We start from the raw sequence: 25,990 nt of genomic DNA, 5'->3' as shown, positions 1-25,990 counted from the left end.
GGTCTGTGCCAGTTCCTGTCGGCTCAGAGACAAACATGTAGCCAATGCTCGCTCGCTCCTGGCTTTGTACTTGTTAATGTAGAGGATACTGTAGCAACAGTACCAACCTTCTACCAGTTACTCTATCATCACACAAAGGGCAGGATGAATCTGTTTATCCAGTTCAGTGAAATAGGCATGGGTCATATACTGGCATCAGAGTACACAGAGGTTTTAAAATAGGTTTAAAACTGCAAAGGTTTCCTGTCGTACTATTACTCACAAATAAGTCCTTTCCCTCATAGAGTTGTTGCTGTGCACTGCCAGTCAGCTGGCGGAAGGAATGCTCCTCCTTCTTCTGCTCACTTTCAGTCAAATTTGTGTTTAAAATAATTTCCTGTCACAACATGGCTAATCAAGAAATATTATAGATAGTAATATAACTAATCGTCCTGTAATGTGGTTTTGTTTTGAATTATTGTGGTAAATTGTGGTGTTTTTACTTAATGGTCATCAGACCATCCAAAGAACTTGAGAGAGAAACCTGTTGTGAAAGAGTGTGTTGAGGTTGGATGGAGTAAAACATGTTGCAGTAATCCCAGTGGATGCCGACATAGCAGGTGATGTAAAATATAAGTAGATTTTTCTCAGAACTTAAAAAGGTCCCTCCAGTTTTACAGCCTAAATGTGTTCCAGTATCCTGATTTCTCCACTTTCTCACTTCCTTTACCCGACTGACATTTTCTCAATTTCACTTGGTCTGTTGTCATCTGCTGAGACCACCCTGGTGCTAACTAGAGCCTGCGGAGCATTTGCCTATAACTGAAACTTGATTGTTGTGGGGCGGAGTCAGGCTGTGCACTTTTGAGATTAAACAGGAATACTTGAGGGACCACTTTGTTTCAGATTTCAGTCCCTCACCTCCGTAGGAGAGGAAAAGGTTCCCTCCCACTGAGGAGCTGTGTAATCCCCCCCCCCCCCCGTCCAACCGGCTTCTCGCTGTCCCCCACCGACTCTGACTCTGTTCCTGTCTCTTTGGTTCAACAGAGTAACGCAGACCAAGTGGCCTTCCAAGTGGGTGGTGGCCTGAGTGCTTTGGAGCAAATTTTGCAGGTCATCACTGCTGTTACCACACCCACTGCAGTCCCACGTATTCCTCTCAAGTGAGTACCATCACCAAACTTCCCGATATTATTCTTTTTGTCATTCAGCATCTCGAATTACAATGAGAGGTTGTAGGCTTATCTGTCACAATGTGACAAAGTTTCAGTTTCAAGCCAGCAGGGTGAGCTGTCTCTTTAGCTTGTAGTCCTGTTTGACTTCTTTTTGTGTGGAAAACCCAACATTGGCTCAGTGTTGTCTTTTTAGAAGTAGTACAAATCTAACTTTAATTGTTCGTGTTAGAAAACACAACTTTATTAATACATATTTTTAGCAGTATTTTCTAAATCAAATTTTCTTTATGTGTATACTCTCTATGAGAACCTACCAGATAAGTCCATTTTGTTTTTGTCAATGTTTCGTAAAATAACAAGTAGCTGTTGGTAATCTTTTTATAGTTTTTCATCGTGCTTTTGTTTTTTTTAATTTTTTTTTACAGTTTATTATTATAAAGTAGTATTATTAGATAAATTAGTAGGTTTATTAGAAAGAAAGAAACGTTGTTTCTTCTTACAATTTTGATACCTGATCCAAATGATGTTTAAGAAACAAACATAAGGTTATATCTGAAGAGAACATGTACATTGGTTAAGAAAATTGTAACACAAAATAAAGAGGATCAAAGATTTGGCCTCCATACAGATATCTCATAGAGTTTGTTTGTTTTAGGTTTAATGGTCGATGTGGTTTAATATTCATCCAAACACTATATTGACGAAGCCTCCTCTTACGGTCCTTTCTTGGGCTCTTTGTGACTACACTGCTTTATGTTCTCTTTTCAGATTTTCACAAAAACAGTCAGTTAATCTCCACTGAACTACTTTATTACTGCAGTTTGTTGCAATAAATAATCTGAAAATGCATTCATGAATAACGGTCTTACCCCTTTAAGGAATAGGAAGCAGATTTCTGTTACTGACATGTGTTTATATTATTCTCTGAAAACATAAAAGGCACATGTGTCCCATCTATAATTTAGAGTATTTTTCAGTTGAGGTCTGCATGGCCTGCTGCAGATAACCTCAAAGAGACTGCCATACTCACAAGTGGGACTCTGTAATGGACTCAAATGGCCTTGGTCTCCCATTCATTAGCATTTACTGGTCTCTCTGTCTCTGCTAATGGACAAATGCTTCTTATATTTATAAGGCTTTTAAAGGGCATGGCATATACATTGATTTTTTTTTTTTCCTCCCAGTTTTTTGGAGCCTCTCAATCTTAGTTGTTGCAATATGAAGGAATTCCAAGCTCACGTTTGCATCTAAAGAAATGGGATTGTAGGCAGGGTCTTTCTTCCAGCTCAAAATGTGTGTTTCGTGGCACGGCGCTGATGTTGTAGGGGTTAAGCGCGTGACCAAATGCAGAGGCTACAGTCCTCAAAGCGGCTGTCCCGGGTTCGAGTCCCGGACCCGGCGACATTTGCCGAATGTCTCCCCCTCTCTCTACCCCTCTTTCCTGTCTGCCTACTGTCAAAAAAAAGTAAATAAAGGCTACTAGTGCCAAAAAAATCTTTAAACAAAAAAAAGTGTTTCGTGCATCTGTGCACGGCACGCTGTCTGAAACACATTCGATTTTTCTTTCTACATTCCTACATTTCAAACAAACACGTAGTGATTTTGCTTGATGCTAAAGTGATAATTCATTGATCTGCTGAGAACTTTTTAAAGTTCCAAACTGTGTTTTAAAGAATCCGTAACCAGTGTAGAACAATCCAGTCCCAGTTTGATCTGACTGATTGCTGCAGTTTTTAAATAAGCTCCCATCCAAGGTAGTCCCAGTGCCCAAAACACCTGTGAAACACTTTTTCACAAATAATGCTACTGTAGATCACAAACTGTGTTTTGAACTGATCTCTGTTCAGTCTAGATTAAAGTTCGGGTTTGATGAGTCAAAGTATTTTGGGATTGAACTACGCATGATAAGCTGGAGTCTATATTTCCTTAAAAGAAAACAGCAAATTAGCTTCCAAGTTTAGCACCAAATTAGAAGCTCCGGGTTGCATCTCTCCTAAAGTAGTAACATTTATTGAATTCATCCTTTCCATATATAGAACGCATGTTTGATAAATCATAAATTTAGTTTAAAAGAAGCTACAAGTATCATAAAATAGTTACTCTAGGTTTGAGCAAGTGTTTTAGATTTCCAGCTACAACTTGGAAGCCTCAAAACAGATGCCAACTTCAGCGTTGTTAGCCTGCCGTGGTGGACGTCTGTATTTTCTTACACTGATGGCAAAACATTCTTGTCTTTTTTTTTTTTTCACTCTGTCACCGTTTTTCTTTTAACCCGATACTCAAAATTCTGCTTCGCTACAGATTTAAGTGTTGTGAGCTTCATTAGTCAGAAAAGGTAAGGTCAAGGTGAGTGGGTCTATGTAGTGCTTCATTGGACAAACGTCCTCTATATGAGGAAGATTCAGATGTTTTAATATAGTCAGATTGTACCCCATGACCTGTTTAAACGCATTTACTTTGTATTTTTTCTTTACTGATGTTGAATAACTCCTGTCGGCTTGTAGAGTTGATTCTGGCCACATAATCTGAGCAAAACAAATTGTTCATGTGCCCTTTTTATTCTTTAGTTTGTTTTTAATTATGTAGTAACAGCATCGTTTTATTTGTTTGTTTTTAAACACGTTTGCGTGGCTTACTTTTGAATCGGTCTTAATTATTATTTAAATCAACTTCATTGGCTCATTTACCCTGAAAAGCATGACGGGTCAGACTTTTCTATTGTGTCACTCAGGTCAGTGCGGCTCATGACGAGAGTCAACACAAGGATGCAGCCCGGTTGTCTGCTTATCACAATCTGTCATCTGGATTGCTGCGTAGCCTAATGGGCTGCTATACAGGCGCTGGTCCCAGAGTGTGCTACATTATCTGTTTACAGAGATGCTGCCATATTGATCACCTCCTCCCACCAGATGAGCAGAGTGATATACAAAAAAAGGCAGCTGCCGAGATGCTCACGCCATATCTCTCCCCAGGGAGTCTGATTCCATCTTGTTACCATTACATTAATGAGCTAATTTCTCTACGAGGCTCCGCTAATGTTCTGGTGTAACCTTGTGGTCGCTGGGGAGTCTAAATGAGTTTACGCGGTTCAACCGATGAGCTAACTTCTGACGAGAGGTCCAAGAACGGGTCTGAAGCATCTTTAGATATTAGTCCAATAATTTTACCAACTACTTACATTTGCATTACCGTTATTCCTCATAAATTACGTACCAGTATTTAGTCCTTGCGACGAAGTGACTTTTCCATCCCTCCATTGCAAGCTTTATAATACTAATACTAAAACAAATTTCTCATCTAAAACCCGTCTCGTGACTTAACTAATCATAGGAGTCTCAAAGATACAGAAAATCACTAATTAATAATATAACAATAAAAGCTCTTTTATTTAATTGGTTTATTATTTGAATTTCTGAACTTGAATTTGACTTTACACTGATATTGTATCCTAGCACTAGAGATATTCTGATCAGAAGTTTTTATTTTATGATTTATGGTTTTTGTAAAGTTTTAAAATCCCAGTACAGTTTTAAGACAGTTCTGATTAAGAGCTATAACATACAAAAATATAAAACTGGCATTCAAAATATGTTTGCAGACTTGCTGCTATGATAAGGTATTGACTTATTGTTACAGAAGTTCCTGTAAAACATGGTTTTATGATTTTATTTTTTTTAAAGAAGACACAATGATTGCTGTGTTTAAGGTTTTTCATATTTCCTCTTATTGCTAGTTGGCACAGCTAGCATAACTGAACCTTATTCTCCATGTATATTCTCTAGAGAGTGTTAAAGCTTAGCTTAACTTTAAGTTTTCTAAAAAGCTGTTAACATTTCCATATTCTTTTTCTTGGAATAAATTCATTCAAACCAGATTGGAGTGTTGTTGCCAGCACAATCAGCTTTCGTATAGTACATTCACTGATCCAAAAAAACGATCAGACTTTTGAGTCCCCTGTCAGGGCCAACCAAGCTGAAAATCAACTCACTGATTTCTGTGGTGCATCTCTTGCTGGCATTGTTGTTTTTAATCATGCTATTTATAAAGAGAATTTGGTTGTTTTTCTTCTCAATCGGGAGTGTTTATTTAGCTACCATTTTCAGTTTTGTAGGTTAGTAGTTCATTGTATTTTGTGGATTAAGCTGCTTTCTCTCTCAAGTCCAAATCAGAAGCTGTTGCCCAAACACTGGTTGTTTTTGCTTATGGTTAAAAAGCTGTCATGTCCTTTGGTTTTTCAGTCCAGGGGAAAAGACTGAAGATGAAAGTGTTTTCTTACAGTGTGCCTGTAAGGCTTTATGTGCCTTACCTAACATAAGCTTAAAAAAACCCAATACATCTGTTTGAGAAAAAGTGAATTATAAACTTTATGTCATGGTGTTTTGGGCATGTTGTAAATTGACAATAATGGTGACCGGTGAGCTCCAGAGAAACACATGTGTTAACCCAATTTGTATTTCCTTCACCGTCTCACATGACCTGGTGTATCCTGTGAAATCAGACCTGCTACCTGTGGTTTGATTTCAGGATGTTTTCTACCATTTGTAAGAGTCTGTGTGCGTTCGTCTGTGCACACACTCATGTGAATGCCGCTGTGTGACGGCTCATCAGATTTCTCCTCCTTCATAGCTGGCCAGCGTGGCACAACAGCCAGAGTAGATGTCTTGGAAGCTCTCAGGGTATCGGAGAGATCAACAGCAGAATCAAATTAAATGTCATTTAGATAGCAGTGAATGAAGGGATTGTTTGACAGCACAAGGAAATGGATTTGCTCCTCACCTTTTATTTTGGCTTAGGATTCTTTTTCCTCCCCTGTTTAAGAGGTGGGGGCTCAACCTGATCTGGAAGTTAGTCAGATTTCTGCAGCACCGCTCCCGTCAGGCTTGAGTGCACACATAGGAAACGCTCAGAAAAGGGTGAGGAATTTGAAACTCAGGTTGAGGAGAGCAGATCTCCGGGTTGATAACTCCATCAGTGCCAAAATAAAACCTTACAAGCCTTTCATATGACTGTTGTCATCTGAGCGTAAATGTGGTCGTTTAACTTAATAAGTAGACACAGTGACACAGCTCAAAACATCATCGCAGCTCATCATATCTGCTGTGGAAATGAGTTTCTTCATTTTGATTTGTTCCAAAGAAATAAAGTATGAATAGCTTTTGATAATTTTGCAAAGCAGAATTTTAGGAGCAGATTTCACTTTTTGAATATTGCCATTTTAAGTTGATTGGTCAGTTGAGCTCCTAATCTCCCAGTAAACCTTATCATGTGTAGGCCTGCGGGTTAGCAGGTTGAGGCCCAGGGGGGCTCCAGAGGGGTTAGACAGGATCAGGTGTGCTTTATTCCTTTACCTCTAAGCCTCATTTCTTTACAGACCTAAGGAGATTTACAGGTAAACTTGTATGTCCTTTCTGTGAGAGGTTAACCACTGGGTGTTAGTGAGCAGATTATGATGTTTAAATTATTTCTGCCTTTTTGCTTCTAAATTTCTTCTTTATTTGCATTAAATCAGCCTGTTTACTAGCTCACCAAATATTTTAGTTTTTAATGCTGCAGTATGTTCATCCCAAAGGTGAGATGAATCATTTAGCACTTATGGTCATTTTTGAAACCTATTAAACATAATCCCTGTATAATAAGAAATCCATTGTGGTGTGGGTTAAGAAATGTGGCCTGCTTAGATTGACTGGCACACAGCAGTCTCCAAACCTTTCGTTGCAACATGAGAATGGTTGGTGTGGCACTTTACCAAATTGTTCCTTAAAAGAGCTGTCATGGGGGGGCTTCAGACTGTGAGATTCCCACAGAGGTGCTACTATCAAGTGTCATGCTCAATTAGGTGGGAGGAAACCAAAGACAGATCACTGTAGTAGTGGTCTATTGTACAAGTTGGTGTAAGGGCATAAACCAAACATGCCTTTGACAGCCTCCTTATTTGTCCAGAGATGACCATAGAGGCAGTCTCATTAGTCGGCTTACAAAGTTTTTGCATGCTCATTACATGGTGCTGAGAGTCCAATCCGTCTCACCTGTCATGAAGACGTTTTCTTTAGAGGCATGTCAGAGAAATCCAGCTATATGCCCTGAATCCTGAAAGGAATTTGAACTGGTAAGCCACAATTATTTTTACATATTACCCCTCCATAGGCCTTTAAACGTCTGTAATACAATTTACATTTTGGAGAACAGGAAACACTTTTAAGCATTTTTTTTTTCTTGCTGACTCTATGTAGGAACTGGGATTCGTCCTTGTTTTCCAGTCTGTTCCAGGCTGGAACTTCAAACTATTAAGAAAAATAAATTAAACATTGATTTTGCCAGCAAGGATACACCTCTAAATACAACAACGTTTTGTTTTATATTATAGCTGGAACAAAGTTTGGTGAACATGAAGAGTTGCTTCACCTTTCAGATCTGTAATTTTCTGTAGGAGATGCTAAATGAAAGTTGCCATCTCAAAGCAGATTCTATAAAAAAATGCATTTTAAACAAGACCTAATGGAAACCTGTTTTAAATATAGATACTAGTAAACCCAAACATTTCAGGTATATGTACTGATCCACTAATCAATTGGCTGCTGATCCAAACTGACCACATTTTTCTTAATGTGCAGGTCTGGTACTGCAGAGTTTGTTGTGAGTTATTAAAATCATCTAAAGGTTATAAACATCTACCCTGCTTCTTAAATGGGGAAAACGATGCATTTTCTACAGATTCAAATCTATCAATGGAACTAGCACATTTTGGTTCTTTAATGATCAATGTGTTTTGCATTGAAATGCTGAATTAACATAAAGTATACACAATTGAATGTATGTATGGGCTGTAGAGCACATACATTCATTTGTGTATACTTTATTTTAAGAAAAACTGGAATTGGCCACAATCCAAATCAGCTTGGTAGATTTTAAAGCAAAGCAGGATTCCATATACAGCAGTAAAAAAAAAGCATATCTAGTTGTATTGTACAGTAAAACATAATCCTCTGTCCTAACAAAAAGGTACTGAACTAGCCAATAGAAGTCAGTAACAAGTCAAAAAAATTACACATTTGCATTTCATAAAATTGCCACTTTTCTGTGGGTTTGTTTGCTAGGTAACAGCTGATTATCAGTATCAAGGTATGCTGAAATAAAAAATACTTCCTAAGACAGTGTCAGTCAGCTGACAGGCTGCGCACTGCCTGTCAGCTGACTGAAAGATAGCTACTTTGTGTTTTTTATGCTCCAGGAAAAGACCGATTCAGCTGACTGGAAATATTTGTAGCAACTTGTGTGAAAACTAAAACTAAAGGAGTGCCATCAATCACATTTAAGGTAGTGCTATTTAAAAAGAATGGTAGGCAAGCTCTGAGCCGTTTGGCTGGCAGTTATAAATAGGCAATAAGACATTTTTTTTTAATCTTTTTTATACTGTGAAACCATGCTATATTTAATCAGGGCAATCATAGTGTGAGAATATAATACTCGCCCATGTTTAGTAGTGAACAGAGAACATAACACTGCAAGACGGAATCTGTGTGGTTTCATAAGCACCAGGTTTTTTTTAAAATATAATTTTTTTCTTTAGTCTACAAATCTAAACTCACTTAGTTGAAAAGTGCAGAGTTCAAAGTTAATTAGTGCCTCAGTCGGTCTATCTTGTTATAAAGATCTGTGACGTAACCCATTGTTACACAGCTTAGGACGAGCATTTGGCAAATGGAGTCAGTGTAACCTGAATGCTATTGACCAACCTGAACTTTATCTGGCCGTTTTAAAACATTTCTCTGCCAGTAATTAAGCCGGTCCTGCCTTGCCATTTAATCTGTGATAGATGGAAGATAATTCTGCTATTCTGCTCTACTTTACTCAACAAGTGCATGATCAAATACTACAATAGTGACTCGAGACACTCAGAGTAACTCCTGTCCTTTAAAGGAATGCTTATCGGTCGCTTTGGCTGTTCTCGTCGGCTGTGTGAGGCGCATAATTATACAATAGCATTGTGAAAAAGTATTTGAGTTGTCGTTTTGCTATTTGCATTGAAGCTTATCTCTGCCGGGCTTCACTCAACAATCAGAGTCTCTGAGAATCTAAAGCTGTAAGGCTGAGCACAAAGCAAAGTCTGGTTGGGTTCTCATGTTACCGTCCCTCTTGTTACACATAGCTTCATCTTTTTTTCCTTTACCATTTCCAAAAAGTGTGTTGTTTAATAAACGTTTATTACATCTGTCACACAGAAGTGCAACAATTGCTAAGGCAATCTTTATTGTGTTCTTTTCTTTCTTTCTTATGCTTTGTTATCAGGTGTTAAGTCTTCCTGTCTGATGTAAACAGTGTGGAGGCACTCAAAATATTGTGATTCTCACATTAACGCCACGTTCTGTGTAAGGCAGCTTTACACTATGTCCGTAAAGATACGCAAAGAAAAAAAAAAAGGCTGATCTGCCCGCAAGAAACACAAAGCTTTGAGTTGCAGAAGTTACTGACAGACTCCAGCGAATCCTCGCCTCGTGTGTTTTCCTCTCCTGTGCCAACGTGGTTTGACTGAAAATGCACAGCAGATGTGAAAGTTCGGTAGATACCATAATGTTTACCTGTGGAAGTAAACACGGCCTACTTTAGGCACAGAAGAGGGGGTTTCCTTTCTTCCCGCGAGCAGATAGGACTTGCCATTTCTCTAATGGCTAAAATATACAGTTGTCAGAAAATATTAACTGATGAAACGGGGCGAGGGGGAGTAGCAGTCACCGCCGAATGATTGGTCAGTTATCTGAAGCATTAATCTTCCCTACAGCTTGTTGTAGAGCAGACAAAATACAGAGGCTGCTGCCTGGGGCTGCCTGGCTGCTGTTGGGAGCTGCTAAGAGAAATTGTTTTATCTTTCCAGCGGAAATGCTGCACCATCTCTGCCAAGATCAGGCTGAGATAGCACTCAGCACCTCCGAAGGTGGCTATGGAGGGGAGTCTCCGCATTAAGTAGCTGATATGAGAGTTTTATTCCTAAAATCCGCTTCCATTCTTGCACAGTCAGTGAGATATACTTGTGACAACTGAAGATAAAGTACACCCTTAAAAAAGCACAATTGAACAAGAGCTAAGTTTGGTTTCCTGAAGCCTGCAGTTAATCTTTCCAGTTCCCAGGTCACGTTTAGGACTTATTGCTGGTGTGTTTTTGAAAGAATTGCAGCAGGAGTTTTATTTCAAACTTGTGATTGATAATGACTTGTCTTCTTTCTTGTTAGATCTCTCTGTGCTGCTGTAAATGCCTACTATCTGGCATGTTCCTGCTGCAACTTCAACTGCAGCTATGTGCTCTTTAGCAACAAAATAGTCTTCCTTGTGGACGTGCTGCTACACCAACTAACAGTAAGTCAAGAAAAGAATTACATAGAGTATGCACACTGTGATTCATATCATTTTTCTTTTTGATTTGACCTAGTAACAGTGCTACGATGAAATATTTAGTAACAAAACCTTAATGCATTTACTACTTTGCTTTGTTTCTGTATGACAATTTTGTTAGAATGTCATCTTTTACTAAGTTTAGAAAAATATTTTAAATTTACATTTTCTTCCCAAAAAGAGAGAGAATCTGCGTTTACAATATCTTATGAGTTGTAGCTTCTAACAACTTTTCACAGCAGAAACTGTGATTAAGGGGCATCGATGCACCGCCGCGAAGTCCTAATTGTTGGCTCATTGTGCTCTGATAACAAAATCGACATTCCATGTGCTCTGTAGTTTAGTAGAGGTTGTGCTTGTTCTCAAGATTTTGATTGGTTGGAAACCCGGAAAGGTTTTTGTTTTGACAAAACGATGTAGCTCCAGAGAAAACAGTATTTAGTTTTTTTTTACTTTTGCATGATCGTTTTCACTGAAATGAGTTTAAGCCAATATTTGTGGGAAAAAAATATTGTCTTATGTAAAGATAAACCTTAATCGATAATTTTGCAAACCTCAGGAGCTGTCAGTACGATTGGGGATGCTACTTTTGCTTTTTGAACTATTTTATTCCTCTGTGGGTTGCATGACAGCCTCAGTAAATGCAAAAACAATATTAAAAACGATTTACCCACATTTTCCTTTATCTTTTCCAATATTTCATTGTCTCCAAAACTGTTGTTTAGCTTTACCGTCTTGATCTCTAAGATCTGTAGCAGATGTGGGGATAAGGAAGGTGAAGTCCATCCTATTGGCTGAATACATTGATGCCAGAAGGAGTTTCAATGCAAGGCATGTTTAACTTTAAGAGCTGCCAAATATTGTATCCACGTAGTCCTTTGTGATTGCAACATTTCACACAATAAGATTGCAGCAATGATTGCGATTCAATATATTGTGAAGCACCGACAAAAATGAAATCCATCGCAGTGGAAAAAAAATCTATATAAAAAGTAAAACAAAAGTTCCAGGAGTGGAAGTAAATGTTAAATGAGCCTCCTGCATGTATAACCTCTTACTTGATGTGGTAAATAAAGAAATTTAAAAAAACTTTTTATGGTGACTTCTATTTTCATCGCATTGAGTGCATGATAAACTATTCCTTCAACATCGGTTGTTTCAAAATACGATTGAATCGTGTTGTGTACTGTTCAGCAGGACAGGTAAACTAGTGAGTGTAACTGTTGTAGCAAGGTAACCTTTTTGATTATTAGGACGTTTTATTTATAAGGGTCATAATGCAGGGCAGCAAACAGCTCAGTTGGAAGGAATTTATCGCCTTACATTTAGCCATTCCAACAAAACTCCTGAAAGAAATCAGCTTGTGAAACAGGCTTATTGTTTGTTCAGGAACTTAAAATCCAACAATTCCTAACTCTTTACCACCAGCTCCTTCAGGAGAGTGCATGTCTAACAATAACAAATATTGAAAAATAAAACTGATTTCAGTAGTTGGCTATAACGAGTCATCCATACCTGTTATGATGCTTATTTTATAGGCATTTGTGTGAAAGACTTTAGTTTAACTTAAGTGCAAAAGCTCACAATGCCACAGCCAGAAATATCCAAACTAACAGTAATGTTTAACTTATGTTACTAAGTATGTTATTAGTTTGTAAGTCAACTTACTTGTGAATTATCAAACATATGGGTCTTAAATTTTCTTCATAAAGGTCTTAAAATGTCTTTAACAATTTAAAGTGAACTTACTAAAACTTGAAGAAACCTTATAATGACTATGCTGAGAACGACTTGCACAAGTATAACCTGGTAATATATGTTTGCATTTAAATCTGTGGTGAATTTTTAAGTCAGTATCCCTACTCTGAACCTAAGAAATAAAAATATTTAGCTTGATCTGAAGATCTAAAGAATTCGATAATTTCTTTCTCTTCCATTTTTACACAAAAGGTCTTGCGAATTTTGGCTTTTTGCTGGCGTCATTGAGAGTGCCATAGTGTTAACGAAAAGCGAAGCAGGACAGAAAGTCAGGAGTCCCACTGTTTCCAAACTTCCCCACGGATGCCTCCTGACAGAGGGAATGTGAAGAAAAGGCAGGCAGGCTGCATTGCGGCGTCTTGTCGGTCCATATCCTTCAGCACTCTGTTAGAAAGACTGTAAACATTAGCTCACTCCAAACATCCAACAGTGGCGGCTCTACACTCACAACACAGACAGGACAAGGCACAGCCACAGGGTTGTGGTTCATGCATGAACTCTACTGGGGCTTCCTTTTTCAGTCCAGTTCCAATCCAAAGCAGTCGTATTTCCTCGGGGCACAGAGGGAGAGGTTAGCCTCTATACTCCAGTTTATGTAAAACACATCCCAGCAGCTGCTCTGCTGATAGACATCACCAGCAGCACTGCAGGAGAACGAACTCTTCTTCTTTTTCACTGTGAATTCAGCTCAGCAATAATGCTCCCTCCTTCAGTGTCCTTTATGTCGAGTTGTTATAAAGTTTACAAAAAAGAACATTAATGTAGGCTTACTTTAGTTTTTTTATTCATAGACATGCACATATGTGAGTGGTATGCGTGTGTTAGCAATTCAGTGCAGCAGTGGGGGTTGGACTGCCATATGAGCATGCCCTCATTTAATTAGATTTGTGGAGAATGTCGGTGGATTTACCTATGCTGTCAGCATTCACCCTGGCTATTGGAGCAAATGTGAAAGTTTTACCTTTTGCAAGGTTTCACAAAAACAGAGGCGCTATATTTCAAATGCGAACCTTCGCTTATGTGTTACACATAATCCTCGGAATGCAGATGAGAAGGACGGCCATCCAACTAGCTTGTCTAATTTCTCTCAAAGGCTTTCTTTTTAAATTGGGCAGGATGTAGGTGGTTTAGATCAGATCTTTATTTACACCAGCCTTCTGTGGCCAAGGAAATGTATTGCTTTGCTGTAGCTGTTATCAACTACCCTTATCGGAGATTAGCCGATCAGAAAGTAAAAATAGGATCTTTTTCCAACTTTTCCAACAGCACTCTTCAGTGTGGGAGTTGTTATTGTGGCAGCGGAAATCAAAGTTGGCCATTTTCACTGTCTGAGAGGTATGTAAAAATGAAGTTGGAGGAGGTGATGAGAGCTTTAATAAGATTCTAGGAAAAGACGTATTTTCTACGGGGGACATGTCTGTTCATTCAGGCTGCCATAACAGGTAGTTGGATTTTTGCAGATATCAGGAAACTGATTAAGAATATTGGTAGTCTATTGGATGTCTTAAAGTTAGATGTCTACTTGCTGTTAGTAGGAGTAATATGGCAAAAGATTATATCATGTTATATAATTTTGTTACAGTAAAACACTGATTTATCACAATTCCCCTGTATTGAAAGGCCAAAGATCACTTCTAAATGGGTTTAAACAGTTTTACCACATTGTGTTGGGTACAATCCACATTTAACACAAACTTAAAACCTAAATCGCACCCTGTTTCAAGCTGTTTTGCCCAACTCTGGTCCTGATGCAAAGTAATAATTAAAGGCTCCTAAGGCTCCTCTTTAGCTGTGATAAGTAAAGCAATAAAGGATTAAATCTAACACAAAAAGCAAGTTTTTCTCTCTGAAATATTAAGTTGGATACAGCTGTTGTATTCTGATTTAATCTTACAGGGAAAAAAAATCTGTTTACATTTCCAGGTGTACACAAAAAATAAAATAAAAATTTTAAAGGTAATTATTTTTAGATGTCTTTTATTTACAGATACGGTGGCCGATGGGTGCAACCGCCCTGCAAATGGCGAAAATGTGCTGAAAACTCCAAAACCAATGCAACAGAGAAACGCTGCAAAAGGAAAATGCTGTAATCACAGAAAATAGCATATTTTACGTTTGTAATACTAGTGGTCGACTCCCTAGTCATGTGGTGCACTTCCGCTTAATGGAGCACGTTTGCAGCTTTTTCTAACTTGTTGTTTTCGTATTTGCAGCATTTTTCCTTTTGCTTCTGTCAATTTTTTGTAATTGCAACATTTTTCTTTCGCAGCGTTTTTCTGTTGCATTGGTCTTTTGTGTTTGTGTGTTTTGGAGTTTGCATCATTCAAGTGTTTGCTGTGCATTTAGCCGTTTGCTTTGCATTTGCAACTGTCAGCTACCATAGATACCCATGTCCCTTAACCTGTAGGAGTTTATGTTATTGATGGGTTTTAGAGCTGGACGGCAGTCGTCGCCCCAATATCTTTGTGTGCAATATCACAAACTGAAAGGATGGCGTGAAAACAGAATTTGACAGGCTACTAAATTTTAGGCACTAGGCATTAAAACCATGCCTCACATTATATATTTGGTCAATTGGATGGGCTTTAACTGCCACTTTCCTCATTCAGATCCTTGTGATCAAGACTGTAAAGCAAGTGGTGAAAACATTATTATGATGATGATGGAAAAGAGACTAATGAGGACGTTTTGAGTTCATCAAAACATTGAACAGTAGTGTCATGTTTTACTAATACTGTGCAGCCCCTTTTAGATTTCCATTGATTCGAAGATCTTTCTAACTTTGGTTTGTGTTTGAGAAATCGTTGTTTTATTTGAATTAGCAACATGTTATTGATAACTCTTTAACGCTTTATTTTCCAGTTTATCTATGAAGTTCAAAATACTGTTTTGTTTGTATTTATAGTTCTTAAAGAGTATTTTAAGTTGGTTAACATTTGGTTTATTGGGGTAAAACTTCACGATATCGATGGCCAGAAATTGACCACCAAATCTCTGATTGGTGCGTCTGGAGTTTCATCCAAAAACTAGAAGCTTTTCAAATGACCTTTTGCATTAACTGAGTGACTTTTATAAAAGCGAGCTGACCAATATTTGGTTAGTTATACTAGTATGTCTAAGCTGACATTGGTTTCCTGACAGTTCTTTTGTAATGTTATTAAAAACCTGGTGATGTAATAACATGTTTTGTTTAAATATAATTTTTATTTAATAGACAGTGAATGCTTGTTAATTGTACTTTTCTGTTTGTTCTGTCCTATCAGCTGTATGTTCCAGACGAAGACAAGTCCATTTTTGGCCGGAGCGTAAACAAACAGGTCTTCGAAGGCTTCACAACAGGCCTGCTTCAGACCATCGCTACCGTCTTGAAGTCCCTTTATCTCTGTGTTGTTCAGTCGGGACAGTGTGAAAACTTTTGGATTTCATCCTCAGATGCAAAGGTCAAGAGCTCTGCTGCAGAGTCCTACAGCACTCGTGTCCAAGATCTAATCAGGTATTTTTCCTTCCGTATTCAACGCTGGGTTTCTCTTCCTCCTACGTGGTATCTCTTTTTCTCACCCCAAAACCTTTTTACCTCCTTTCTCTCCTCTTTACCGCTGCTGAACATCCGGTTTCCTAAAGAGCAAGCCATATGTAAGGAATAGGCTAACAAAATGTCAGAAAGCTTAGAAATGATCCAAGTGGTGTCTTGTTAAAATGGGAGTAGTGTGAGAATGAGGTGTACTCTGGCATGCTTCCAGCATGTCTTTTTTTTTTTTTTTTACACGTTCAGAAACCTATTCTAAGTAATATTAGTTTCTGTGGGGCTTACAAAATCACATAAACAGCAAGCACTTCCAGAGCTTTGAAAGGTCCCCTTGAACCTGGCATTTAGGCTAGCCCCGATGGTTTGACCTGTAGGAGTTGTGTTAGGTATGAAGAAATGTTGACCATGAGGAAAGGCAGGCCCAGCACCCTGAAGCTTTGTGGACTAGTGAAGTCTTTCCACCATCCCTCCCACAAGCAATGACTCATCTGGACAGAGCAGCTGCACAGGCACACCAATCTCATCCGCTGACCCAGTTCTAACCCCAGAGTCAGGGGGGTGTTTGAGAAAAATTGTGTCGTCAGACTGATAATCTCAAGTACGAACTTAAGATTTACGTCTACTGTCCTTTTAATGTATGTGTGACAAAAGACGAAGACATTCCAGCTTTTACAACTATACTTATACCAGACTGTCATTGAGCAATTTCCACATTTTATTGTGTTACAACCACAAACCTAAATGCATTTTACTAGGTTTCTAACAAAAAGAAGTTTAGAATTGCTAAGGTAAGCTAAAACTTTATTTATATAGCACCTTTCAGGATAAAAATCACAAAGTGCTTAAACAAAAAAGAAATACATACAAAAGCAGATTTAAAAAAAACTTGGGAGGTGGCAAGAAAAAAATAGATCATTTCCATTTTTTAAAATAAAATCTGAAAAGTGTGTTTTACATTTGTATTTATCACCCTTTACTCTGAAGCCCAAGAAGAAGTTTGCTGAATACTCCACCAGTGTGTATTTTAATATTGGAACAAATACAGCTTTGCTGTGAAGCCTTCAGAGGTTTGTTAAAGAGCCTAACTGCAGAAACATCATCATGACGACCAAGGAACACAGCAGAGAGTTCAAGAATAAAGCTGTGGAGAAGGTTAAAACAGCAATAGGTTTAAAACAATATCCTCTGAGCATCTGATGGAGCACTGTTCAGTCCACAACCCCTAAAATGGAAAGAGTATGGCAAAGCTGCAAACTTACCAAGTCATGTCCTCCACCTAAACTGGGAGGCTGGGCAAGGAGGGCATTGATCAGAGACGTAGCCCAGGGGCCTATGGTAACTCTCGCGGAGCTGCCGGGATCCACAACTCGGGTAGGGGAATAATAGTTGACAGTAACTTGACAGTTGTGCACTTCACTAATCTAGCCTTTATGGTAAACTGGCAAGAAGAAAGCTATGGTCTCATTTGCAGTTTGCCACAAGCCATGAAACAGACCCAGCAAACATGGAAAAATGTATTTTGATCAGATGGGACTAAATTAAACTTTAAGGCTTATATATAAAGCGCTGTTTTGCAATAAATTAGCACTGCACATCGCAACAGGCACAACATCAATGGCATGAAACATTGTGGCAGCATCATGCTGTGGGGGTGTTTTTCTTCATCAGAGATTGAATGATTGAGTATCAGCTGCTATCCAGGAAACAGTCGTGACTTGAACAAGTGCAGAGGTTCACCTTCCAGCAGGACAGCGACTCTAAGCATAAAAAAGAGCAATTAATGGAACGTTTAGATCTAAGAATATTTATATGTTAGAATGGCCTAGTCAAAGTTCAATCTTCAGTAAAATTGAGAATCAAGACCTAAACATTTATATTCACAGATGCTCTACATCCATTGTGACTAAGCTTGAGTGATTCTACGACATATTTAGTCAGGAGACTGAAGGCACCTCTCTAATTTTAATTTCTAAAAGAATGTGAGAAATGCTTTTTGAGCTATGCGTACCTTTCAGTAGCTAACAGTTTTGCCTTTTCTTTTCTCTGCCAGTTTCCAAAGATTTAAAGACTGAGAAGAAGAGGTGGAGGATAAACTCAAAACAATGAACCTTGGTTCAAAGTGTCAGATAATAGATAGATTATGATCAATTGATTGAGAGAAAATTAGTGATAGTTCTTAGACAAAGACAGCTTAGACTGGCAGCTGTAATCTCTAGATTTTCATAAGCTCCCCATACTCAATGATAGAAGAATAGCCCTGGGTCAGCAGACTGTCAAGGACCCAAAGCAGGGCTGGCACAGGGGCCACAGCAGCCGTCTAATGACACTATTAGGGGTGATTTGTGGCTGAAAGAGTACAGGGAACATGATCATGAGTCCTGTCATTGGCAGACAAATTGAAGATATCACAGTAATAGCTGGGGGTGGAGGGCTTAGTTGAGGTATTGGCTTACAGTCACAGTGCAGTGGGAGTATGCACAGTAAAGGCCTTTGTTTGCTTGTTTGAAAGAGTCTTTTACAAAGAAAATGCTGTTATTCAGTAGCACATGCAATACACCATCTAACATTTTTCTCTCTTCTTACCCTTTTCTTCCAGCTATGTGGTAAACATGGGTTTGATTGATAAGCTTTATGGATGCTTCCTGTCGGTCCAAAGCCCTATAGACGAGCACCCCAAGATGTCTGCTTTTCTGCAGCAAGCCTCGTCTCTGCTTCACCGAATGTGTGAGCTGTGCATTGCCATAACTGGACGGTGAGCTCTTATTAGGCACCTTAAACGTCTCTGTGATGTCTTGGTCTTCTGCTGACAAACACTCCTCTTTGTGCTAGTAATGACAGAGACCTTGTCACTGTCGATAGTTTACCAATACTGGGATCCATAAAGAGAATCCCAAGGTTACTGAAACAAAGGTCATGGTTCTTCTACAATCAGGTAATTTAGTCCAGCCAGCAAGTTGGCGAAGCTGTCGTTACTGCAGACAGAGATAGAGATCTACTTGACCCAGTGCTCTGTCACTCATCATAAACCTTAGTCTGCGGTGTAGGGGGGAGCCCACCCACATGTGCCATGGTGACCTCCACTCAGAGAGGTTCAGTGGCGCCGCTGACAGAGGCTAAGCACACAGTCACACCAAGGGACATAAGCACCACCATTCCTGACTTCAAAGGAAACAAACACTCTGAACATTGCAGCAGAAGAGCCAGGTATGTCTCTTGTATCAGAAGTTACAGTTTGAAAGGGCTGCAGAAACAGGGAACCCTTTACTTCACACTGGAGCAGCCAAAGAAAATTAGGAAATAGTTTTTCAAAAAATATTGGAAGAAAACATTGTCTTTGGGTGGAAAAAAAAGTACTTAATGCAGTACACGGTTAGCTCCTCTGTTCTGAGATCTGTTCTGCTAACAGCCTATATGTCATCTATAAGAACGTTCAGCAGGCCACAAAAATATTTGGACCATGCCAGTTGCTGTGTCAGGGGATTATATTCGCATTTAGAGGCTCTGTTCTCGCCTAGCAGCATATTTCACACAAAGCCTGTTGGCTAACATCAAGTATCAGCATGCACTGCAGGTTTCATCCAGAGGTCAAACCCACTCCAGTCTTACAGGGCTGCAAATCATAGATGGTGCTGCTGCAGTGGTCTCAGGTAGTCTGACTGCGGTAGCTGATTTTTTTTATAATTTTTTTTATTGGACCCTGCAATGCATGAGAATGCCTAATTAAAAGCAATCACTATATAATTGCACTGGATAGAACGGTATTACAATGCTAATTTCTTACTTTGAAATACATCAATCAATTAAACTTTTTTTTATCGAAAACTTTTCATATTGCCAAGTGTAACAAAAAGGGATTTACAGAGGTTGACAACAAAAGGACTGACATAAAACCACAAAAATCGCACAATAAAAATAATCAAACTGGGGCACATGGTGTAGCGCTAGGGCATGCGACCCTTGACGTCTTGGGTATTTAATGCAGCTCTCCCAGGTTCGAGTCCTGGTACCAGCATCCTGTGCTGCATGTCTACCCCTTTCTCCACCCACTCCCTGTCTGCTTACTTTCAGAAAAAATAAATAAATAAATCAAACTAAGTAAATTACGGCACTTTATTTTTTATAAAGCACTTTAAGGCAACCACAGCGGCACATGTAAATCGAGGAAACTTTAAAACAAAACAAAGAACAATAAGAACAGGCAGTTTACAACAACAATAAGCTCAATAAAAACAGAAGTAAAAAAACCAGAAGGTATTAAAATACTATTGATAATAAGACAATGAAGAATGAAAGAAGAATGGGAGTATCAGTGAAGAAAGAGCGCCGTGAACACCGAGGAACACTGCAGATAGGTGAGGGACAAATATGCAGAGACGTTTAAAGGCAGAGTTAAACCATATCCCAGTCTCTGAACATCTTACAGAATCTGGTATTTACCTTCATTTGTGAAAAGAAGGCTCTTTTTGACAAAAGTGCAGTTTGCAGTTTGATACAACCAATGAAGAGAACAAACATGTGAAGAAGCTCTGGACAAATGAGATCAGAGCTGCTTCTGCATGAAAAACACTGTGTGGAAGAAAAGCTAACATTGGACATTACCCTTAATACAGCCTTCACACAGTGAAACATCTTTCTGCATCTTTCTGCTGGGGGATGCTATTCTTCAGCAGGGACAGTGAAGCTGAAGGACAATCCTGGAAGAAAACCTGTTAGAGGCTGCAAGATACTTGAGACTGGAGAGGAGGTTCAAATTCCTTAAACATACTAGTGAAACATACTAGATAGTGAAAATTTCACCTCCTTTTTCACATTTATTTAGTACAAAACTTTTAAAACCATGTGTACTTTTCCTTCCACTTCACAATTATGCTGTTTTGTGTTTGTATATCTTACAAAATACACTGACGTTTGTAGTAAAGTAACAAAATGAGGAAAAGATCACAGGAATTATACGTCTAAGAAGACCTTGTAAGCCTTTTGTATCAAAGAATTTATCCAAAGTGTTCACAAACAAACTGGAAGCATGCAAAGAGACCAAAATGAGATCAGATGCTTTGCTGTGTAGCTGACTTGGAACATCCATCGCTGTCTTAAAATGTTCTGAACATGTTTTGGAGACAGATCCCTGTAGCATTTGCTCCACATTTCTTACTGAGACAGCATTAGGTACCAACGGCCTGAATAAGTGCCAGTAAGACAATGTGCATCTTATGATTTGATGCCATGTTTGATGCTTTTACTGAAAGTAAAAATGTTTTCCATTCTGGTAACGAGTTGCTGCCTTGTCGTCTTTTCTGCTGATCAGTATATCATTTCCCGTCTCTTGTCGATATTGTAGATATAATCATATACATGTGGTATTGATATCAATTAAAGAGATTCAAGGAAACCTCATCTAATTCTTGACATGTCTTTTAGGATTCAAAATAAGTTCCACAAATGATTTTTGCCTTAAGGTCTGCCTCATGGGAGCTCTAGACTTACCCTCCCCAGCAGCGGGCATCACTCTGCAAGTTCATCGCTGGCGGAAAATGTCATTAGCACATGCATAATGGGCAAAAGTCTAGCCCATCTGTCTGGACTCCCCTGAACATAAATGGTTGATGTCTTAATTAGACACGTCTCAGACAAATAATCGAAATCTGGTCTAAAAGAAAGTCCTTTCTCGTTGTTATTGTAAATAAAAAGTTTAAAAAAGTATGTTCTATTGCAAAGTAAAATGTTCTGTTTCTGTTAAGCACCAATTTTCTCCTGTTTTTTCTCCGGTCATGCATTTCCTGGTTCTTCCCCACCAGTGTTCCCAATATTTTTGACAATAAACGCCAGGACCCGACTGGACTTACAGCCCTTTTGCAGTCCACTGACCTGGTGGGAGTGGTGCACACCCTGTATTGTATTCTGCTGCACAGTTTCCTGCCAGAGTCTTCCCAGGCTCAGGAACCCTACGGCCCTGGGGTCATCCAGGTGGCTATACACGGCATCCGGTTCCTCAACAGTTTTGCCATTCTCGACCTATCGGCCTTTCAGGTATTGATTTTGGGTTTTTTTTTTTTTTTTTACTTTGTTAATTTTACAAAATCGTCTCTTCTTTTAACAGGCCTGTTGTTTTGCTGCCAAGTCCTATATACTCGACGTGTATTACAAAATAACAATTTCACTAAACTATCTACTATTACCTGTAGCAGGTTCTCGATAAAATTACCCAAAGTGTTTAAATGTCCTCTCTGGATTATGTAAGCAAATTCTTGCGGTCCGTTCATGCTAGTTTCTTGGTAAAGAGCCACTCAAAGAGAAGTTGTTCTCTGTGGGACTAATTTGACCCGCGAACGTAAACCGAAGAAACCTTTGACCTCGGGTCATTTTCTAGGGGAGGATTAGAGAGCCCAGTGGATAAAGTTGGGATGAAACACAAGTGATTATCACTGTATGAGGGAGCCATACATTACCCACTCTGTGGAGTAGAGCGCGACAGCTTCCCTTTCCTAAGTCACCACGCAAACTGAGAGCCACACAAGCAAAGCCCAGAATGCTGTTAATTATTTTAATGCCTTGGGGTAATTACTTTGAAGCAGCTTCCTGTCACTGACCCCGCCATATTCAAGCAACTCAAAACAGCTGGAAATGAAAGCATTTCTCCTGCCTAAGTTTTATGAACGTTTTAAATTATGTTGCTTTTTTGGCTGGGACTTGTAATCACCTTGTGTTTCGCATTACTCCCCTGCGACAGCTTTTACATATCAGTAGTGATCGGTTGATCAAAATTTAAGCCGCTGGCTCGCTCTTCTGCTGCGTCAGCTCACAAAATGGTGTTTAGAGCAGAATTTAAAAGCCTCAAGTGAAATATAAAGGAATTGGTTTTGTAAGGGACGCATTTAGATGGAGTAAGCTGTAACTTATCAAGGATCTTGGAAATCTGTCCCCTTTTTTCAGTGACTTTTGATCATAGATTTTGATGTTCTTATTGTTAAAGTAATTATACATATTTAATTCCTAAAATAGCTCTTAGACAAAAAAAACAACTAAATTAGGTTTTAAGCCCTCCGACCGGACCCTCAAATATTGTTTACGGCTGTTTAACACACCCAAACTTTTAGTGCAAATTGCAATGATCTTACGGTGCTCTGTCACACTGGCATGTTTAATAAATACTCTGAACTCCTTGCATCTCAGCTTCTAAGCAAGGCTTGGGCGGTTTTACACTTACACTCTGTTTAATTTGCTTATATACCTATACCCTGTACATGTCCACCAACAAAACATCTAACCTTTTATTGCTTTGGGTAGTTATATTGTTTGGCACATAGAAATAACAAACACAACTCACACTGAAATTACTGTGAGCGTTCAATGAAATGTTCTGTCCTTTGTACAACCAGTCTGTTCTAGGAGCTGAGGGCCTCTCTCTGGCTTTCCGGCACATCGGCAGCTCCCTCCTCTGGTACTGTACCCAACATTCCTCTGAAGAGCTGCTTCACGAAGTCATCATCTGTGTGGGATACTTCACTGTTAACCACCCAGACAACCAGGTAAACCGCCTACACATACCGCAAAACGGTTGTAGTGTTTTCCAAATAAAAATCTTCATTTAATGAAACAAGTTTAGGTATTTTCCATCAACATAAATATAGATTTTGGGGATTTTGTCAACAGGGCATACACGTGATTAAAAATATAACAGGACAGTCAAAATGTATCGATTCACTTATCAGGTGTGCATTGACAGGGGCATGTAAATATGTTAAAATATCATTGAAAAGACATTCAGTTCCAAAAGTGAAACTCATCTAAGAATTCAAAATAGAATAATATTACATTAGATCAGTAACATAATGGCCATGTTGGGGAGTTCTGCAAAATGTTGCATGAAGGCATGTAAATGGAAAATTTAGTGGATAGAAAAGTGTAAGAAAAGTTGCATAAAAACAGGGATAACTGGACTGCAGCTGGATGTGATGCTTCCAGAGCCACCAACACATTGTATGTGAGAAAATGACCTCCAACAGAAATAAATCCTTGAAATATTTAACTGTGTGAAATAAATCTGTTTCATTTTTGAATATATTTTGTGAAATTAACTTATCAGAGATATTCTAATATATTGAGAGGCAGCTGTAAATAATTACTAATCTAGTCCTTTTAACATGCATTGTTTGGTCTATTCTTACTTTTGTTTCTCACAAGCTAAATTTGCTCGGTTTTATGAGGTTCCTTTGAGGAGTGTAAAGTTGTCGATTGTAGAGAGAACAGGCCCATGATATCGTCTTACTATTGTTCTTCTCATATATTATTTGTCAGAAAAAGGGTGTAGTTTTGTAATTGTAACAAAAAGCACCTGTTTAAAGATTTATGCCTTGGCACCTTCCTGCATTCGGTCCGTGTATCGTTCATCGTCCTACAGAGTGGGCCTTTGTTGTCACCTGGAAAAGCAGAGCAGTCTGCATGCATCGGTGTAACAACTACTTAGGGGGCTCTGTGGAAGTGAGCAGGATGTGATGGAGCAGATCTGGCTGCTGGGTAGCTGGCTGTCATGCATGGCCCGTCTGGGTCCCTGATTAGCCATGCTACAGTTGGCTGGGCTTTGATTAAGCTAAGCCTGACCCACACGAGCTGCAGCTACAGTCTCAGTCTTTGTGTGTCCTCACATCAAAACAGTATATTATCTAATTGCTTTTTTATTTTATTTTTATTTAAATGTTTTCCCTCAAGCCTGTCTGTGTCTTGCCTCTCCTCATCCATTCTAATATAGTTCATTGTAAATTCAGCTAGTGTATCACAGTGAATAATTAAACGAGTACTGATTTAAATTAAGTGTGACTAACAGCCAAACAAAGATAGCATTTAATTATTGCTCATGTTAATGAAAATCTGTCATTTCTTCCCTGCAAAAAACCAAAAACAAAACTCCTTTCACCTTGCTTCTGGGTTTAAAAGAAAACACATTTAAGTATAGATTGTCAGGAAACAAGATCCAATCCAACTTCACAGTTGATCTTTGCCAGTGGTCCAGTTCCTGGAATGCGTCCATTCAGTTCTTCACCAAGATGGATGGCTTCAAGAAGGAATATTTAGAGCAGCTTGAGCTTTTCTCGAGCTAATGTAAGCATTGGCAGGACAAAAAAGCAGCCCGGCCCGAGGACTGTGCGGTCACAGAGACTGCTGTCTCACTGTCGGCACACTAGCTTTTGTTTATACACATACTTTAGAAATAGAGCTGCTCATAAAAAGCCGAACTTTGAAGCAGACGTATATGTCGAGATGTATTCCCTCAACTTGGAGGGGGCATGAATAATTCAACTGTCACGCAAAAAAAAAGGACCATTGAAAGAGTGACATATGTAGACTTATGTTTTTTAAGCAGCATCGCTGCTTATGTGGGCAACTGAGCTATGTAGCCATATGTTTCTTTGTCTCCCGAGTTCGCCTGCGGAGATCTCCTGACAGACACATCTAATCAGATGTCTCGTCGAGGAAAGATAGATGTACTTCCCTTTTCTCCTTGAAGGAAGATCTACCTGTAATTTAGATGTCTTTAACTCTAGTAATTCACTCATGATTCATCCATAGTGATGTGTTGGATCTTTTAGCTGATGAGATGGTAATTGTTAACTGGCGAAATGTTAACCCAGTAGATTCCTGCGTTCTTTTTAAAAAGACACAGGAAGTTTTCAACTGTGGAAATCTTAGGAAAGTATTGGCTTTTGTTCAGCATGTGACCCACACAAGTAGAATGAGCATTGAGCATTTTAAACACACAACCAGGTTGTCCGTGTATGTTTTAATGCAGCAGTTGGTTAGTTTCCTCTGTTTATTAGAGATGCACCAGTTTTATTGATTCCCAGATTTTTTATTTGTTTTGAAAAATGTGCTGCAAGTACCTTGAAAGAGGTAGCAGTTTGAAATCCAGTAGAAAATTAAGGAATTAAGATTACCTCTAATTATGCAATGAAACATATGTTCCTAACCCTTATCTGATTATCACTACACTCAAAACAAGTAAGTGAAACAACGTGGTGTTTGCTGATTTGTAGAATGAAAATGTGGGAATTTTCAGTTTTATGGCATTTATTAAACATGGGGAAAAAATCAGGATTTTAAGTAGTTCACCTGACGGTCACCAGCCATAGCCAATGAAGTAAAACATTAATTTAATGCAATGATTATTGTATCA

General features: G+C 38.8%; 1 protein-coding gene across 1 annotated transcript in view; it reads left to right on the top strand.

Annotated features, from left to right (window-relative positions):
• scaper (S-phase cyclin A-associated protein in the ER) overlaps positions 1-25,990 on the top strand; it is a 76,588-nt gene that overhangs the window by 44,099 nt on the left and 6,499 nt on the right. Inside the window, exons 23-28 of the mRNA XM_047355320.1 lie at positions 1,027-1,142; positions 10,379-10,502; positions 15,560-15,789; positions 18,419-18,574; positions 21,618-21,849; positions 23,199-23,348. Coding sequence (XP_047211276.1) covers positions 1,027-1,142; positions 10,379-10,502; positions 15,560-15,789; positions 18,419-18,574; positions 21,618-21,849; positions 23,199-23,348 — 1,008 coding nt within the window. The remainder of the gene's footprint in view (positions 1-1,026; positions 1,143-10,378; positions 10,503-15,559; positions 15,790-18,418; positions 18,575-21,617; positions 21,850-23,198; positions 23,349-25,990) is intronic.

Source organism: Girardinichthys multiradiatus, chromosome 2, assembly GCF_021462225.1.
Source record: "Girardinichthys multiradiatus isolate DD_20200921_A chromosome 2, DD_fGirMul_XY1, whole genome shotgun sequence".
Classification (NCBI taxonomy): Eukaryota; Metazoa; Chordata; class Actinopteri; order Cyprinodontiformes; family Goodeidae; genus Girardinichthys; species Girardinichthys multiradiatus.
The sequence above is the reverse complement of the archived record's forward strand: the minus strand, read 5'-3'. Positions and strand labels throughout refer to the sequence as shown.